The following is a 20,640-nucleotide window of genomic DNA, read 5'->3' as shown; positions in this document are numbered from 1 at the left end:
ATGTTGCCTGCAGATACTGATCTTTCTCCCCTTAATGGTTTAGGTTTAGGATTAGGGGAGAGTAAACAGATCCTAGACCTGTGCCTTGTAACTGTATCTTCAGAGGTTTGTCCCCCTGCCTTTTAGTAGGAGTATAACTTGCCTAGAATCCATTCTCTCTACCCACAAACTGCACAGCAGAAAGCCCAACTTCATCTCAGACCAAACACAATGAACATAACCTGATCTCCTCTGAATGGAGGAAATCAGGTTCAAACAACCGTCTTCCATCTGAAATACCCTACTTCCTACTTGGTCTCATCTCACCATCGCCCACCACTAGCTGAAGACCTGTGTGTCGATTAAAGGGCCTCTAACCCCATTCTCCTTTTGGGGATGATAAGGGTGCTTGTGTCTGGTCATGTGAGATGTGCTGAAAAGACCAATGAGGGTGAAGTCGATGAACGGACTTTGTTGTGCTGGTAGGCTCGTCCAGTTCAGTGGTTGTTAGGGCATACCCACTGAGGGGTGAGTTTGAGGTTTGTTGTGTGTGTGTGTGTGTGTGTGTGTGTTGTGGTAAAGAAGGTTAAATGTTGTTGCTTACACTGACACAGTGAAGGTCATGGTTAACGATGCAGAATAGTGTGAAATTTAAATGTCGATATCTCCATGTGGCTACTTTCAGAAATGGCGGAGGAACCATGCTTCACTGACTTGTAATGCTGTTTTCAAATTGCCCTTATAAGGGACATACTGAACAATTATCTTAGTCAGCTTGCTTGTGTCCAGTAATTGTCATCAGGAGTAGCTAATATGGCTTGGGACAGGCTTTTTCCGGAGATGACGTGAGTGTGAAGATGTGTTGCTGTGTGTCTATGCGCCTTTGCGTGCATTTAAGTGTGTGTGTCTGTGTGCGTGTGTGTGTGTACGTTTGTGCATGCGTGCGTGTGCAACTTGCATCAGTCGTGTCTGCAGAATCGGCCTCATTGGTTGGGCAGGGAACAGTGAGCGGTATTGGGCCGTATATTAACCCCAATTTGACAGGCAGAAATCATTTCCTGAGGCTGTGCCATGATTCATTTCCACACTGATGAGACGGAGCCCGCTCCCATTTGCAATGCATGTTGCCCCCGCTGTGCAAAGCGAGGGATGCACGGAGAAGAGGAAGAGAAGAAGTTGTGCCCACTCACTGAGAGTATCAGTGTCAACCAGAGGGCTCTCTTCCTGGACTCATGTGTTTGTGTGTGTGTGTGTGGGGGGGTGTTACTGCAGCTGCATCTCACATAGCGCCCTTCTCCCTATGTAGTGCACTACTTTGAACCAAAGCACAATGACGCCTAGTGTAGTCCTGATTTTATAGGGAGCTGTGTTGCACTACAAGCCATTCCAACTTTTAGCCTGGGTGCCAGATTTTAACTTCTTTTTGTTTCATTTTCTGGTCATAAATTCTGTCAAAGACAGAAACTAGACAAATGAGTCAACAACCAGTCTGGACACTTCTCTCTCTGTACTAATGATGTGAGGCAGGAGGAGACAGACGAACAGATAGGCAGACAGGGGCGAGCGGCGGCGTCTAGTGTCTTTGGGTTGTGGCAGGCTGTGTGTGTGTGTGTCTGTGTGTGTGAGTAGCGTCAGGCCGGGCGGCTGTGTGGAGGCAGATTAAATATAGAGAGATAATGGGCTACCCAGAGTCCGCTGGAAATCTTCTCCTTCATTACCGCTTGGGGATATACAGAGAGAGATAGAGAGAGAGAGAGAAAATACAGATATGATAGATCCACCGTTGCCATGACGTACAGCTTTCTGTAGGAATGTCAGTAATGCACACCTCTTTTAAGATTGATATTTGTAATTATGTTACTGCTTTGATGGGCCAGATTCTCCACCCGCGCTGCTGCCGCACTGAAATATTGGGATTTCAAAGCTTCATAGGAGAGAGAACCAGAGAGAGAAAGGGAGAGGCTGTTTGCACACACGCTCGCACACACGAACGCAGGCACGCTCATACAGACACACACACACACACACACACACACACACACCCACTCATACAGACAGACACACACACACACACACACACACACACACACACACACACACACACACACTTTTTAGGCATAGTTGATATGTGTGATACCTGAGCCACTCCTTAGGGTGACACGTAGACCCGAGACTGCTGAATGATTCCCACTCTGTAACAAACAGACCTTAAACCATAGTTACAACCTACAGTGGGTAATACCCAAGCATGTGTAATTATAGTTAAGGTGTATATATAAGTTAGTCCAAAAATAATTTGTGTTGGACCAAATGGTATGTTGGTGTGAAAATGCAGAACTCATTTCCCACCATCTGTGTCTTCCAGGAAGTGCCGGTACTCCAGTGGTGTTCAATGAGAACGGCGACGCCCCTGGACGGTACGACATCTTCCAGTACCAGAGCACCAACCGCTCTACCAGAGAGTACAAGGTCATAGGCACCTGGACCAACAAACTACACCTAAATGTGAGACTAACATAATAGCAATACTATCTTTTTGTGATCTAGTGTTGTCATAAAGTGTCACATTCAGATGCATTCTTGCATAGCCTGGTCCCGGCTCTGTTTGTGCAGTCATGTCAACATGTTTGGCATGACAAGGACCGACAAACGACTTGACATTATAGCACAAACAGCTCTGAAATCAGGGACATTTCATAGATGTCAGCATTAATCCAGTCTTGAAACTTCAGATTTGTATTCATTCGTTATCATCCAAAACGTGTTTTCGTGTCATGTTTGGGTCCCCATCTCTTCCCAGTGTTTTTTGTCCTATGATCTTACAGTACTTCTGGGTAGTATGTGTTCCTGCATGCATACAGTTACTGCTCAGTGCTTGACTTTCAATGGGCAGCTACTTGTTATTCAGCTGTTACTGATTGGAATACACACACACACACACACACACACACACACACACACACACAGGCCACAGGAGGAGAGATGACGGGGCTTATAGCTTAATGACTCTGCATGCCGTTCTGAGATACACAGCCTTGGTAAACGAGCAGCGTGTTCACACACAGTTGGGCTGTACGGTTGGGCTGTACTCTCTGAGGTATCTTAAAACCATCTGCTCTGGTCGTACGTGTGTGTGTGTGTGTGTGTGTGTGTGTGTGTGTGTGTGTGTGTGTGTGTGGAGAGCAGTCAGGCAGCACACATATATAGCTGGACACCTACATATACTCCATATCTATCCTTACTTAATGCTTACCTGCACGTATCATTCACAAAAGTACAGTATAAGTGGATACGTTCGGACTGTAGAAACTATATTGGCTGGACTCTGAAGACTTGGAGACTGGAGACTTGGAAGTTAGGCACAAATGCTGATCTTCGTTGTCTATTTACCTAGGCTGGACTGGGAGGCGGCAACAGCATACTATTCCCTCTCGGCTGGCTGCTAAGAACTAGAGCCAGAATACCCCCATTCCATATATATTTTAGTTTCACCTTAACAGTGTTTTGAATTCAAAGTTACTAATAGATATCCAAATAATTGAAAAAGGATCCACCCAAGTAGGAGAAGTTACTGTTTCTTCTCGGGGTAAATCTCTTCCCTTCGGACCAGTTGTGCCGTTGGACATTCTTTTCTTTCATGACATGCTCATAATTAATCAGACCTAAATAATTTTTTCAGCAGGTTATAATTATCAATTATACCCCAAAAAAGGTTCACGGCCAGACTTAAATGTGTTTTTGAGCGTTCATATTTCAAGCAAAAAACAGGAAGTGATAATAGCACTAAAAGGAAATAAAACACCAAACTAAAACAACACATATGGACAGGTTTCATTTCTCCTCTGATGACTCAGTAGTTTGACCCAATATTAGTCATTTAATCTAGTTCTAGATTTCTCCTGCTCTCAGCAGAATCCCCAGCCAGCCAGTTTCCTCTAGTTCTGCTGGATCAGTACTTTGTGTGCCTGTTCAGAGATAGAGAGAGGAGCTCTGTTCCCATCACTCTGGGCTGTGTTTTAAACAGATTAATACACACATACTGCATCAGACTGATGCAGATGGCCAATTTGTGCCATCTCTGATTACACCAGTTTAATTTCTATTATATTTATGCCTAGCAGGCAGCACAAGGGAAATGATAAGAAGTTCTTCTTTGGCTAATTACTTTGTGAGTTGCCCTTTGGGAAATGTTCATGCAGGTACAAACAGTTTAACAACGGTAGGCTTTGAAGATAGCTGTTACACAGTCAGAACTATTCTAGTCAGAACATTCCTTAGCCAGAAACAGTCTAGAATCACAGCCATTCCAGAACCAAATCCATTATTGAGTCCCAACCTATCTGCCCTCTGATTGGTCTCTCCTCTCTCCTGTGACCTTATGACCCCAGGTAGAGGCCATGCAGTGGCGGGCAGGCGACCCGTCCCTCCCTGCGTCTGTGTGCAGCGTGCCCTGCCGGATGGGTGAGAGGAAGAAGATTGTGAAGGGCGTGCCGTGCTGCTGGCACTGCGAGCGCTGCGAGGGCTATCACTTCCAGGCCAACGAGTTCAGCTGTGAACTGTGCCCCTACGAACAGCGCCCCGACGCCAACCGAACGGGCTGCCAGAACATCCCCATCATCAAGCTGGAGTGGCACTCTCCCTGGGCCGTCATTCCCGTCTTCATCTCAATGCTAGGCATCATCGCCACCACCTTCGTTATCGTCACCTTCGTCCGCTACAACGAAACGCCCATCGTCAGGGCTTCCGGCCGTGAGATGAGCTACGTGCTGTTGACAGGCATTTTCCTGTGTTATGCAATCACCTTCCTGATGATCGCCGCGCCCGACGTGGGCGTGTGTTCCTTCAGGAGGATCTTTCTGGGTCTGGGGATGTGCTTCAGCTACGCGGCCCTCCTCACCAAGACCAACCGTATCCACCGCATCTTCGAGCAGGGGAAGAAGTCCGTCAGCGCCCCCCGGTTCATCTCCCCGGCCTCCCAGCTGGTCATCACCTTCTCCCTGATCTCAGTGCAGCTCCTGGGGGTGTTTGTGTGGTTCGCCGTGGACCCGCCGCACACCTTCGTGGACTACGGCGAGCAGCGAACCCAGGACCCGGCAGCGGCTCGCGGTGTGCTGAAGTGTGACATCTCCGACCTGTCCCTGATCTGCTCCTTAGGCTACTCCATCCTACTGATGGTCACATGCACTGTTTACGCCATCAAGACCAGGGGAGTGCCGGAGACCTTCAATGAGGCCAAGCCAATTGGATTTACCATGTACACTACCGTGCATAATCTGGCTGGCGTTTATCCCTATCTTCTTCGGGACGGCACAGTCTGCGGAGAGGGTGAGTGGAACAGATTTTATAACGGTAAACACACAAACATGCAGAAAAGCTGTGTGTTTCTAATGAATGGATAATTTTGGATGAATGGTTTTTCCATCAGTCAGATAGTGATTTAGAATGGAGCTATGAGATATAGTAATAGCTTAACTCTAAAGCCGCACCTCCCCATGTGAATAAGACTGGATTTTCAGTCTTTGCTGGCTTTAATAAGAGGCTCATATACATGGCTTATGCTCTCTCTCTCTCTTACTCTCTCTTTCTCTCACTCTCTCTCTCTCTATCACTCTTTGTGTCGGTGTGGGTGTGTCAGACTTGACAGACTTGAGAACATTGCCTTTCCTCTTGCCTCGGCTCTAGGCGGTAGATTAGCAGGGTATATTCAGCCCAGCAGGGCTCTGGGAAGCTTGAGAAAACAAAAGGTAGTACCTCTGTATAACCTCTGACCTGCTGTGTGCTGGAGGTCAGGTTTGCGCCAGCTGCACTTGGAGAATGGTACTTTCAGGTCATTTGAAAAGCTTTTCTGCACAGTGGAATTTCAGTGAATGTCCCACTGCTGTTTGGCAAAGGGTATATTTCAGATGCGACTCTCCACAACGTTAGAGACAGAGGGGAAATAGCTGGGACACTGTAAAACATTAAATACCCACAGGAGAGGAAAAGAGGTTGGAGATGAGAAGAGGTCCTCATTAAAGCTCATCGCTGAGTCACACCATCACCCGTTTACTGCATTATTTTAGTTCTCTTTCCTCTGTTGCCAGGCAGCTGACACACACTTGTATGGATGCCCCAATTAGGCCTGTAAACAAATGCTGTGTCGAGGTGAGCGTTCAGCTCCACAATGATTCTGGTTGGCAAACTTTGTTTGCACTAATGTTACTGGTAGAAACACACACATCCCTCTCAGTAACGGTTACAGAAACGTTTTTACTTGCTACGATTGTGACGTGTTGCGGTTTATCTACCTTAGATGAATGCACTGGCTATGAATAAACTCAGCAAAAAAAAGAAACGTCCTCTCACTGCCAACTGCGTTTATATTCAGCAAACGTAACACGTGTAAATATTTGTATGGACATAACAAGATTCAACAACTGAGACATAAACTGAACAAGTTCCACAGACATGGAACTAACAGAAATGGAATAATGTGTCCCTGAACAAAGGGGGGGGCAAAATCAAAAGTAACAGTCAGTATCTGGTGTGGCATTAAGTACTGCAGTGCATCTCCTCCTCATGGACTGCACCAGATTTGCCAGTTCTGCTGTGAGATGTTACCCCACTCTTCCACCAAGGCACCTGCAAGTTCCTGGACCTTTCTGGGGGGAATGGCCCAAGCCCTCACCCTCTGATCCAGCAGGTCCCAGATGTGCTCAATGGGATTGAGATCCGGGCTCTTCTCTGGCCATGGCAGAACACTGACATTCCTGTCTTTCAGGAAATCACGCACAGAACGAGCAGTATGGCGGGTGGCATTGTGATGCTGGAGGGTCATGTCAGGAGGAACCTGCAGGAAGGGTACCACATGATGGAGGAGGATGTCTTCCCTGTAACGCCCAGCGTTGACATTGCCTGCAATGGCAACAAGCTCAGTCCAATGAGTACAGGCCTCAGTGTAACGCTCATTCCTTCGACGATAAATGCGAATCTGACCATCACCCCTGGTGAGACAAAATCGTGACTCAGTTTTTGCCAGTCCTGTCTGGTCCAGCGACAGTGGGTTTGTGCCGATAGGCGAAGTTGTTGCCGGTGATACAACAGGCCTACAACAGGCCTACAAGCCCTCGGTCCAGCCTCTCTCAGCCTATTGCGGACAGTCTGAGCACTGATGGAGGGATTGTGCGTTTCTGGTATTAATTAGGGCAGTTGTTGTTGCCATCCTGTTCGGATGTACCGATCCTGTGCAGGTGTTGTTACACGTGGTCTGCCACTGCGAGGACGATCAGCTGTCCTTCCTGTCCCCCTGGAGCGCTGTCTTAGTCGTCTCGCAGTACAGACATTGTAATTTATTGCCCTGGCCACATCTGCAGTCCTCATGCCTAATGCACGTTCAAGCAGATGAGCAGGGACCCTGGGCATCTTTCTTTTGGTGTTTTTTAGAGTCAGTAGAAAGGCCTCTTTAGTGTCCTAAGTTTTCATAACTGTGACCTTAATTGCCTACCGTCTGTAAGCTCTCAGTGTCTTAACGACAGTTCCACAGGTGCATGTTCATTAATTGTTTATGGTTCATTGAACAAGCATGGGAAACAGTGTTTAAACCTTTTATAATTAAGATTTGTGAAGTTATTTGGATTTTTACAAACGATCTTTGAAAGACAGGGTCCTGAAAAAGGGACGTTTATTTTTTTGCTGAGTTTAGTAAGTCACCCTGGATAAGAGTGTCTGTTAAATTACCAAATGTATATGTGAAAATTAACATTCCAAAATAATACACTGGGTATTAATTATTGGCTTTATTTCGGGGCGGAGATCATTTAAATAATTCTCAGCATGCTTTGCAATTGTTAGTTTTACATATACGTACATTTATATTTAGTTCATTTAGCACACCATAGTGTCATCAGACTTCTGATACCAATGCAGGGTGAATGGTCGAACACAAAATGGTGAACAGCTATAAAAAATGATATACAAAAGTATTTTGTTTTTTCAAAATACAAAATACAGCTCTGGAAGGTCTTGTTACAAAATACATTGGAGTGTACTCAGAAGTAATTGAAATTACATATTTCAAATACATGTAACAGAAATACTGGCCATCTCTGCACACACACACACACACACACACACACTGCATAAGTGATTTGGTGTGTGAAGGTGTGGATGTGACGCCGGGAAGAATAAGAGCTAAACAGAGCTTCAACAACTAGTGTCAGAGCTGTGATTCTGCTCATCACTTCCATGTCACTGTCCTGTGGGATGTGATGACAGAGGAAGGCTGGTCAACATTTGAATCAAATGAGGGAATTGATTTGTGGATTTTGACACGTAGAAATGTCGGGACACACAGAAAGCATGAGAACAAATTGGGTTTTGTCTCTTCAATGAGTGAACGTGAAGATTCGCTCATTGAAGATGATGCTTGTCAAAATGAGGAGGCTGATTCAGTTGAAGTGCTGATCGAAGACTGTTGTTTTGATACAGGCTGAGTAAAATGAACACACACAAACATGCACCCAGGCCAGACACAGATCACTTTGTCCTCAGGGGTATTTCTATTCTGATGCTTAGATTGACCGTATTGAATCGTGTTCTCCAAAAACAAACTGTTTTCTCAGTACTCATTACCTGATCCAATATTCCTTGTGTGTGTGTGTGTGTGTGTGTGTGTGTGTGTGTGTGTGTGTGTGTGTGTGTGTGTATCCGTGTACTGTATGTGCACTTCTGTCTGTGTGCATATGCATGTGTGTTTGTGTGTGTTTAGGGCCCATGATAGATGCACTTTACACTCATTGAGATTCAAAGAGGACTTACAGTATTGATTGTAAATGTCAAATTGCTTTATTATCGTGGCTGGAGAGGCCTGGAATGAGTCCCAAATGGCACCCTATATACAGCACTATAGAGCCCTGGTCAAATGTAGAAAAAAAAGGGTGTCATTTGGGAAAGTTCTGGAGACAGCTCTATGTATCAGGGGCCAGAATCAATGAAGGCAGAAGGTGGTCTCTTTATATAATGACTCTGTATGTACAGTATCTATGACTAGATCAAATGAGCTGCCTACCAACTACACTCATAACATAAACATCCTGGTTGCATCCCGGCATCATAATCCCTATATAGTGTACTCCTTTTAATCAGTGCCCATAGTAGTGTGTTATGAAGGGAAATATTTCCATTTGGGACTCAACCCCTTCCTGTTAGTAGATTGGCTGGAATTGAAATCAACAGTTTTGACAGGTAATCACTTGAAATCATACATATATTCATAGACAGCAGGCCTACAGTGCACGTTGATTGATTTCAGCTGGTTTCCCTACAACATATGCACTTGTGTAGCATATGATTTATACTTAATTAGATGTTGAGGCTACAGCACTTAGACTAAAATTGAATCAACCTTAGATATTCAGTGTTCACCCTCTAGGTGTACCCGTGGGGATGTTGGAGTGTAATGCAGTTGATGTTTTGTAACAGCAACACTATTCTACATAATTGTAAATGATACTGCTTTGAAAGCAGCTCACATGAAGCTCACTGCATGGTGCCAGAGGCAGAGAGGGGAAAGTGGTGGTTGGAAGTAAAGCTTTGTCAGTAATGATGTAGTACAGTTGGGAGATAGGCTGTAGTCAGGATCAGACACAGACCTAAGGCAAAAGAGGATGATGATATTCTAACACAACCTCCCTCGATGTCCTTCCCCGACCAGGCTATCTCTTATAGCCCCAGTGTAACCAGGCTAGCCTCAGGAAGAAAACCCCTCCGGACGTTATTACCGGTGGCTCAGCGTGAATACGGAGGCTGGTGGCCATTACTCATCGTCCAGCTGAAGGATTAACCGCCGGGGCCCGCGTAGACGCAGTGGCGCAACCAGGTCATTACCGCGTTGGGTATGCGAACATTAAACTGGCCTAATCTGCCTGGACCAATGGGCTCTGTGCGGCACGCCACTGAGGTGACTCCACAGGGAAGGGAGTAGAGTTGGAGGAAGGCATAGAGAGGGATACAGTGGAGTGGAGGAAAGGAAGTGAGGGAAGGAGACAAAACTGAGAAATATTGAGAGGGGGGAGTGAAAGAAGGTCTGAATCAGAGAGCTATAGAGAATGGATGAAGGGAGGGAAGGAGTAAAGGAAGGGAGGGGAGAGAGAGAGAGAATGAGGGATGGAAGGACTGTCACAGAGAGCGTACAGAACAGGGACTCAGCAAGGGAGGAAAGGCTAATCCTTCAGAGGAGGAGCTGTAGAGATAAAGAGGAGAGGTATTCAGAGAGAGAGAGAGAGAGATTGTGTGAGTGTAATATTCAGTGTTCACTTTTTATTTTGTTTATCCGTTTCACTTGCTTTGGCAATGTAAGCGTATGTTTCCCATGCCAATAAAGCCTTTTGAATTGATTTGAATTGAGAGAGATGGAGAGAGAGTGACAGAGAAGAGAGAAAGTGACAGAGCGAGAAATGAAAAAGAGGATTCTGAAAGAGAGCGAGAGAGAGAGGAGGCTGAGAGAGAGAGACTGATCACCCCAATCCACAAAAGTGGAGACAAATTTGACTCCAATAACTACCGTGGGATATGCGTCCACAGCAAGCTTGGGAAAATCCTCAACAGCAGACTCAACATTTTCTCAGTGAAAACAATGTACTGAGAAAATGTCAAATTGGGTTTACCAAATTACCGTACACCCTAATTGACAAACAAACAAACCGACACAAAGGCAAAGCCTTATCATGCTATGTTGATTTCAAAAAAGCTTTCGACTCAATTTGGCATGAGGGTCTGCTATACAAATTGATGGAAAGTGGTGTAGGGAGAAAAAGATACGACATTATAAAATCCATGTACACAAACAAAAATTGTGTTAAAATTGGCAAAAAACACACACATTTCTTTCCACAGAACTGTGGGGTGAGACAGGGATGCAGCTTAAGCCCCACCCTCTTCAATATATAAAGCAACGAATTGGTGAGGGCACTAGAACAGTCTGCAGTACCCCACCATATTCTCTAGTCAAATGTCTACTGTTTGCTGATGATCTGGTGCTTCTGTCCCTAACCAAGGACGGCCTACAGCAACACCTAGAGCTTCTGCACAGATTCTGTCAGACTTGGGCCCTGTCAGTAAATAACGGTGTTGCAAAAAAAGATCCAGTTGCCAGGACCACAAATACAAATCCATCTAGACACCGTTGTCCTAGAGCACACAAAAAAGTATACATACCTTGGCCTAAACATCAGCGCCACAGGTAACTTTCACAAAGCTGTTAACGAGCTGAGAGACAAGGCAAGAAGGGCCTTCTATGCCATCAAAAGGAACATAAAATTCTACATACCAATTAGGATCTGGCTAAAAATACTTAAATCAATTATAGAACCCATTGCCCTTTATGGTTGTGATGTCTGGGGTCCACTCACCAACCAGGAATTCACAAAATGGGACAAACACCAAATTGAGACTGTGCATGCAGAATTCTGCAAAAATGTGTACAATGTAAATCACCAAATAATGCATGCAGAGCAGAATTAGGCCGATACCCACTAATTATCAAAATCCAGAAAAGAGACGTTAAAAGGAAGTGATTTACAAACCTTCCATCACAAAGCCATCACCTACATAGAGATGAACCTGGGGAAGAGTCCCCTACCCAAGCTGGTCCTAAGGCTCTGTTCACAAACACACAGACCGCACAGAGCCCCAGGACAGCAACAGAATTAGACCCAACCAAATCATGAGAAAACAAAAAGATAATTAGTTGACACATTGGAAATAATTAACCCCCAAAAAACTGGAATACTATTTGGCCCTAAACAGAGAGTACACAGTGGCAGAATACCTGACCACCGAGACTGACCCAAACTTAAGGAAAGCTTTGACTATGTACAGACTCAGTGAGCATAGCCCTGCTATTGAGAAAGGTGGCTGAAGGCAGACCTGGCTCACAAGAGAACACAGGCTATGTGCACACTGCCCACAAAATGAGGTGGAAACTGAGCTGCACTTCCTAACCCCCTGCCAAATGTTTGACCATATTAGAGACACATATTTCCCTCAGATTACGCAGATATACAAAGAATTCAAAAACAATCCCAATTTTGATTAACTCCCATATCTATTGGGTGAAAAACCACAGTGTGCCACAGTGTGCCATCACAGCAGCAATATTTGTGACCTATTGCCACAAGAGAAGGCCTACCAGTGAAGAACAAACACCATTGTAAATACAACCCATATTTGATTTATTCTCCCTTTTGTACTTTAACTCTTTGCACATAATATGACATTTGTAATGAGAGATAGCTAGAGAGAGAGAGCTAGAGAGAGAGAGCTAGAGAGAGAGACAGCTAGAGAGAGAGAGAGAGAGAGAGCTAGAGAGAGAGAGAGAGCTAGAGCGCTAGAGAGAGAGAGCGCTAGAGAGAGAGCGCTAGAGAGAGAGAGCTAGAGAGAGAGCGCTAGAGAGAGAGAGAGAGAGAGAGAGAGCTAGAGAGAGAGAGCTAGCGAGAGAGAGAGAGCTAGCGAGAGAGAGAGAGCGAGTTAGAGAGAGCTAGCGAGAGCGAGAGAGAGAGAGCGAGAGAGAGCGAGAGAGAGAGCGAGAGAGAGAGAGAGAGAGTGAGAGAGAGAGAGCTAGAGAGAGAGTGAGAGAGAGAGAGCTAGAGAGAGCTAGCGAGAGCGAGAGAGAGAACGAGCGAGAGAGAGCGCGAGCTAGCGAGAGTGAGAGAGGCTAAAGTATCAGGAGCTGCAGTTTAGGCCCAGTGTTCTAGGGAGATATCACAGAAAGCTTACTGTACATGATAACATGGGCTAGGTCAGAACTGGGCAGATTTAGCTAACATCACAGCTCTTTTGTTGGGTTACTGTAGTTGTACTGTATATTACACTATTGTAGATAAGGTATCCATCCAGACAACCAATCATCCACAAACACACACTAGGCTTAACAATATCGGCCTCATTTTGTTTGACGTGGATATCATGATGTCAGCCATTTTCAAACAGCATTTAGAAATTCTCTGTATTGTATGATCACATGCACAGAAACACATGGAAAAAGCGGCATTCATTTTTAAAATTGAATATTTTGTGCACTATAGTTAAACAATTCTGATGGGATATGGAACATTCCTGGCAAACTTCAGTAGAAGGAGACGGTGTCAGATCCCACCATCAAACACAGAGATGCAGCAGACTACACCATGGGAGAAGCCGCCCCCCCCCACACACACACACCCTTGAAAAAAAAAACATACATACGCATACACGACAAGCATTCGCCTTGGGAGAACGAAACCCAAACTCATTTGCAGCGATGGGGAGCACTCATTTTACATTGTTTTTACTGAACGACTATGGCAACAGAATGAAATAAACATCAAAAACATGAACATTTCCTGAATGTTCCCCTAGATACGGTTGTTATGTTCTTTTCAATCACTCTGCAGACGAGACATATTGGAAATGTCAAGCACATTACAGAGGCTGTCTGCATGACTGGGACGTTTCAGAGGGATAATTCTGGGAAATTACAGAAGCACTCAAATCTGTCTGTCTGTCTGTCTGTCTGTCTGTCTGTCTGTCTGTCTGTCTGTCTGTCTGTCTGTCTGTCTGTCTGTCTGTCTGTCTGTCTGTCTGATCACAGGACATGGCAGATCAGTAACAGCAGAGTACAGCATGCTGCCTGCTGGCCCCCGATACCTGTAAGATACTGTACAGGAGAATGTAGTGACCTAGCACGTACGTATCTGACTCACCTGCCTTAGTTTAGGGAGAGGTGTAAGGTGAGTGTGTGAGAGAACAGGGAGAGTGTTTTAGAGTTTTTGTCCTACCTGTCGTTGTTGGCGACAGGCCCCGTGTGTGTGCGTGTGTGTGTGTGCATGTCTGGTGGCAGTGGCAGACCCATCAGGCCCATCAGCCTGCCTAATGGCTGGGGGACTACTTGGTCATTTGTATGTGTTTGTGTACTGAGTTGTGTGATTCAGAGAAACAGATGTAGGTCATCCTCACTTCCATCACACTGATAATGTAGTGATACACCTGAGACAGCAGCATAGAGACAATGCTGCCACACTATCTGACTGTCATAAAACAGAACAGATCAGAACTGCTCAAAGAAAGCAGAACTGGACCTGCACATCACCATCGTCCGACCTGGGAGAGTAAAGGACGGGAAACAGTATAAAGGAACATCGGCCGTGCCTAGACTTGATGTGCTGTCGAGTCCCTCTGTCTCACATGGAGTCCTCTGGGGACATGTGTCCATAGCCTTTGGTAGAGACCTACAGTGCCTTGCAAAAGTATTCATCCCCCTTGGCGTTTTTCCTATTTTGTTGCATTACAACCTTTAATTTAAATAGATTTTTATTTGGATTTCATGTAATGGACATCCACAAAATAGTTTTAAAAAATTGGTGAAGTGAAATTTTAAAAATAACTTGTGTCAAAAAATTCTAAAATATATAAAACAGAAAAGTGGTGTGGGAAATATGTATTCACGCCCTTTGCTATGAAGCCCCTAAATAAGATCTGGTGCAACCAATTACCTTCAGAAGTCACATAATTGGTTAAATAAAGTCCACCTGTGTACAATCTCAGTGTCACCTGATCTGTCACATGATATCAGTATATATACATCTGAATTGCTTCAAGAAACAAATAAGTAATAATAATAAACACGTTTGGTGTTCGCCAAGGTGGCATGTGGGAGATATATATGGAAGAAGGTACTCTGGTCAGATGAGATTAAAATTGAGATTTTTGGCCATCAAGGAAAACGCTATGTGTGGCGTAAACCCAACACATCTCATCACCCCGAAAATACCATCCCACAGTGAAGCATGGTGGTGTCATGCCCTGACCTTAGTTTTCTATGTTTTATGTATTATTTTGGTCAGGTCAGTGTGTGACGAGGGTGGGTATGCTTGTTTGTCCTGTCTAGGGTTTTTTGTATATCATGGGGTGTTTGTTAGTCTAGGTTTATTATAGGTCTATGGTGGCCTGAATTGGTACCCAATCAGAGACAGCTGTTTATTGTTGTCTCTGATTAGGGATCCTATTTAGGTTGCCATTTTCCATTTTGGTTTTGTGTGTTGTTGTCTATGTGTAGTTGCCTGTCAGCACTCGGTTTATATAGCTTCACGTTCATTTTGTTAGTCTGTTTAGTGTTCTTTCTTTATTAAAAGAAGTATGTATTCATATCACGCTGCGACTTGGTCTCATCAATAGGACGAATGTGACAGGTGGAGGCAGCATCATGCTATGGGGGTGTTTTTCATCGGCAGGGACTTTGAAACTGGTCAGAATTGAAGGAATGATGGATGGCGCTAAATACAGGGAAATGCTTGAGGGAAACCTGTTTCAGTCTTCCAGAGATTTGAGACTGGGATGGAGGTTCACCTTCCAGCAGGACAATGACCCAAGCATACTGCTAAAGCAACACTTGAGTGGTTTAAGGGGAAACATTTACATTTTTTGGAATGGCCTAGTCAAAGCCCAGACCTCAATCCAATTAAGAATCTGATTGCTGTACATCAGCGGAACCCATCCAACTTGAAGGAGCTGGAGCAGTTTTGCCTTAAAGAATGGGCAAAAATCCCAGTGGCTAGATGTGCCAAGCTTATAGACATACCCCAAGAGACTTGCAGCTGTAATTGCTGCAAAAGGTGGCTCTACAAAGTATTGACTTTGGGGGGGGGTTGAATAGTTATGCATGTTCAAGTTTTCAGATTTTTTTTGTCTTATTTCTTGTTTGTTTCACAATAAAAAATATGTTGTGTCTTCAAAGTGTTAGGCATGTTGTGTAAATCAAATGATACAACCCACCCCAAAATCCATTTTAATTCCAGGTTTTAATTAAGGCATCAAAATAGGAAAAATGCCAAGGGGGGTGAATACTTTCGCATGCCACTGTAGTTAAAAGGCCAACTGAACAAAATATAGCCACTCATAATTAGATCATGTTGATTAGGAAGGCAGTATGAAATGATGGTGAATTAAGATGCGAAGCTGGATTTGAGAGAAACTCTTAGCTTGTTTACCGTGACTTGTTGTTGTGTGAGTTTTAACTAGGGGATTGGAGTTGTTTTCACCCTGTACTGAATGTTGATGGCTTCCCTTTTAAGGAGGGAGAGCAGACCCAGTGAGTCTATTAGACAAGATCAATGCTATCTCGATCAGAGGAATAACATTAGCTGTAATAATGGCAGGAAATGGATTTGAAGATATTGGGCTTGAGGGAGATGCGTTGATTACTATAATTAATGGACGATTGATTCTGTTACAATTACTGTTATTATAGGGATAATTATTGTTGGTTCGCCAGTAAGCTGTGTTCTTGTTAAACGTTAGGAATCCGGATCCTCATTATGATCATAGATTTGAATAGAACACGTTATTGTCCACACAATGTGGATTGCTGCCTTTGACTCCACGGCGGCATCATATGTATTCAATTGTTTTGGAACAAAGGTGTCATACAGGTAGTCCAATTGGAATTGTCACATGTACCGAAAGTTCTAGTTGAGGTGAAGATGGATGCCTTGAATGAACTACCTGCTGTTACCCATCCACTCTCCCTGTCCCTCCCACATCTTGTCATTAGACTTTAAGACTGACTGAGAGATGATTTCTCCCCTGGTGCTTCTACACAGCTTCTATACCTGCATTGCTTGTATTTGGGGGTTTGGGCTGGGTTTCTGTACAGCACTTTGTGACATCAGCTGATGTAAGAAGGGCTTTGTAAATACATTTGATTTGATTGATTGGTGAGCGATAGAGAGATAGAGAGAGGAGGAGGTGACTCCAAATGGCAGCCTGAATAAGTTTAGGATCCTCAGGCGCTCACTACAGGGGGGGGGCTCAGTGAGAGGCGCAAAGAGAAAGAGAGAGGTGGGCGGTGGGAGAGCACGTGTCATCTGGTTGGTCACTTGTCACAGCTAAGCGTTTAAGTCAAGGACAAGTTTTGTAATTGGAGCGCGACGGAATGGAATTCGTAATTCAGCGGAATGCTTAGTTCCGGCAACGAACCACGCTTTAGTGCCCCTGTCTTCCCTGATAATCTTCGCTCCAAACGCAAACCGCAGCGCCTGAACTGTGATGTAGTAATGCAATATTGAGCATTAGAAATGCTTATTTTTCAAAGCCCAGCACACATACTGGACAGGCATTCTCTCTCTCAGGTTAATATTTAGTGTGCGTGTCCGGCTGTCAAGAGAGCTAACGCACAAACACAAATACGCACACACACACATTTGGAATGGGCTGTCAGATCCTCAAGAGGTTCTAAGCTGTACAATTGAGAATATCTTGACCTGTTGCATCACCGCCTGGTATGGCAACTGCTTGGCATGAGACCGTAAGGCCCAGTACATCACTGGGGCTGAGCCTCCTGCCATCCTGGATCTCTATACCAGGCGGTGTCAGAGGAAGGCCCTAGAATTTGTCAAAGACTCCAGCCACCCATGTCATAGACTGTTCTCTCTGCTACCACATGGCAAACGGTATCGGAGTGCCAAGTCTTGCTCCGAACTCACTGGACTCTAACCCAGACATTCCAACACACACACACACACACACACACACACACACACACACACACACACACACACACACACACACACACACACACACACACACACACACACACAAACACACACACACACAAACACACACACACACACACACACACACACACACACACACACACACACACACTGCTGCAACTCTGTTTATTATCTATAGTAAACAGATGGCCTAGTCATTTTTACCCCTAGCTGCATATTAGTTCAATTACCTCATACATTGACTCAGAGGCTGTACTCCGTGTATATAGCTATGTTATTACCTTGTACCCTTTTTTAACCTTTATTTAATGAGGTAAGTCAGTTAAGAACAAATTCTTATTTTCAATGATGGCCTAGAAACAGTGGGTTAAGTGCCTTGTTCAGGGGCAGAACGGCAGATTTTTACCTCGTCAGCTCGGGGATTCGATCTCGCAACCTTTCGCTTACTAGTCCAACGCTCTGACCACTAGGCTACCCTTGCACATTGACGCGGAGCCGGTACCCTTGTTATTGTTATTTATTGTATTACTATTTCCTTTTTCTATTTAGCACATTTTTCATACTTTTTAACTCTGCACTGTTGAGCAAGGACTTGTGGGTAAGCATTTCATGGTCTGCAGATGTTGTATTCGACATGTGTGACAAATACATTTTGATTTGATTGATTGGACATACCTCTCTCTCCCTCTGTGACACTTCATCATATCATCCACACAGCGCTGTGGGGTCAGAGTGGACATATCTTGTACTCAGTTCAGTCACGGAGAAAATACATGTCCTTAATGCAACCTCTCCTCTTTCTCTGCGCTTCGAGCTTGTTGGAGCCAACTACAGCCGTCCATGTTGGAAATTCTATGGTCTAGAGCTTTTAGATTTGTTGGCTCCCTCCATTTCTTTGGTAATGATGAGTACACGTGAGAGTGTACATTATGTACTGTAGTAGTACACGTGACAGCTTACGTACCTTATGTAGTAGTACACGTGAACGTAAAGGCTATTTAATTGTCCGAATGGTGTAATGGTGAATGTTTTGCTGCATCAATCAGGCCTGAGAGCAACCAGGTTTGCTGATCGAGTGTGTAGCATTACAACCCCAGGGAGAGTACTACTGCTGAGGCATTACACTGAAATACCACTACAGGCTGCATGAGGCTGAGAGCAATGAAGGGTCTGTCCGTCTGTCCATCCGTCCGTCTGAACAGGCTGGCTGGAGTAGTAGGCATCTTAATGTGCGACAATACGTGTTGAGGAGGAGTGCCCTCCTGCAAGGTAATCTGTTGTTCAATAGCTAACTGAGTGCACTTGAAATGCACAGTCCCTTTCTTCTACTCCCCTTGTGGTAATGGCCATGTGATGGAGAAGCTTAACACGTTGTCCAAGAATACACACTATAGACAAGTGAGACAACGTCTAAACCCTAGTGTCTGTGTAAACATACACTTCATTGTTGATGTTGATATGATCGTATGGTCATATGATGTCATAGACATCTGTGTGTGTACAGAGGTTGCACTGATAGATGCCACACACTAACCATGTGTAGAGGGTTCGGCTTCTGTAGTGTAACACATGGAGTTTCAATGACATCACATATTGAAAAACTCTCAATAGTTGTGCACAGAAAATTGGCCAGTGTTACCGAGTGTTGATTTTTCAGTGTAACATTGCTAGTCTCTAAGTGTTAAATGAACACTCATTGGTGTAAAAGAACCCCAGTGTCGGTGTTAATACCTAGTTTTAAACATTAACCACGCATGCTCTATTGCAGGTAGATTTTTAGAATGGTTTGTTTCAATATCTTTTCGCATGTACAGTACCAGTCAAAAGTTTGGACACACCTATTAATTCAAGGGTTTTTCTTTATTTTTTTTACTATTTTCTACATTGTAGATCAATAGTGAAAATATCAAAACTATGAAATAACACTTATGGAATCATCTAGCAACCAAAAAAGTTTTAAACGAATCAAATTATATTTTAGACTTTAGATTCTTCCAAGTAGCCACCCTTTGCCTTGATGACAGCTATGCACTTGGAATTCTCTAAACCAGTTTCTTGAGGAATGCTTTTCCAACAGTCTTGAAGGAGTTCTCACATATGATGAACACTTGTTGGCTGCTTTTCCTTCACTCTGCTGTCCAACATATCCCAAACCATCTCAATTGGGTTGAGGTCAGGTGATTGTAGAGACCAGGTCATTTGATGCAGCAAACCGCGTGGCCGCGGCCACCCTAATCTGGTGGTCCCAGCGCGCACGACCCACGTGGAGTTCCAGGTCTCCGGTAGCCTCTGGAACTGCCGATCTGTGGCCAACAAGGCAGAGTTCATCTCAGCCTATGCCCTCCCTCCAGTCCCTCGACTTCTTGGCACTGACGGAAACATGGATCACCACAGACAACACCGCTACTCCTACTGCTCTCTCTTCGTCCGCCCACGTGTTCTCGCACACCCCGAGAGCTTCTGGTCAGCGGGGTGGTGGCACCGGGATCCTCATCTCTCCCAAGTGGTCATTCTCTCTTTCTCCCCTTACCCATCTGTCTATCGCCTCCTTTGAATTCCATGCTGTCACAGTTACTAGCCCTTTCAAGCTTAACATCCTTATCATTTATCGCCCTCCAGCTTCCCTCGGAGGGTTCATCAATGAGCTTGATGCCTTGATAAGCTCCTTTCCTGAGGACGGCTCACCTCTCACAGCTCTGGGCGACTTTAACCTCCCCACGTCTACCTTTGATTCATTCCTCTCTGCCTCCTTCTTTCCACTCCTCTCCTCTTTTGACCTCACCCTCTCACCTTCCCCCCCTACTCACAAGGCAGGCAATACGCTCGAACTCATCTTTACTAGATGCTGTTCTTCCACTAACCTCATTGCAACTCCCCTCCAAGTCTCCGACCACTACCTTGTATCCTTTTCCCTCTCACTCTCATCCAACACTTCCCACACTGCCCCTGCTCGGATGGTATCGCGCCGTCCCAACCTTCGCTCTCTCTCCCCCGCTACTCTCTCCTCTTCCATCCTATCATCTCTTCCCTCTGCTCAAACCTTCTCCAACCTATCTCCTGATTCTGCCTCCTCAACCCTCCTCTCCTCCCTTTCTGCATCCTTTGACTCTCTATGTCCCCTATCCTCCAGGCCGGC

General features: G+C 44.9%; 1 protein-coding gene across 1 annotated transcript in view; it reads left to right on the top strand.

Moving 5' to 3' along the window:
* LOC115121707 (metabotropic glutamate receptor 8-like) overlaps positions 1-20,640 on the top strand; it is a 334,747-nt gene that overhangs the window by 229,907 nt on the left and 84,200 nt on the right. Inside the window, 3 exon segments of the mRNA XM_065021713.1 lie at positions 2,345-2,484; positions 4,368-5,243; positions 5,245-5,304. Coding sequence (XP_064877785.1) covers positions 2,345-2,484; positions 4,368-5,243; positions 5,245-5,304 — 1,076 coding nt within the window.

Source organism: Oncorhynchus nerka, linkage group LG8, assembly GCF_034236695.1.
Source record: "Oncorhynchus nerka isolate Pitt River linkage group LG8, Oner_Uvic_2.0, whole genome shotgun sequence".
Lineage (NCBI taxonomy): Eukaryota > Metazoa > Chordata > Actinopteri > Salmoniformes > Salmonidae > Oncorhynchus > Oncorhynchus nerka.
This window is presented reverse-complemented; position numbering and strand designations above follow the sequence as displayed.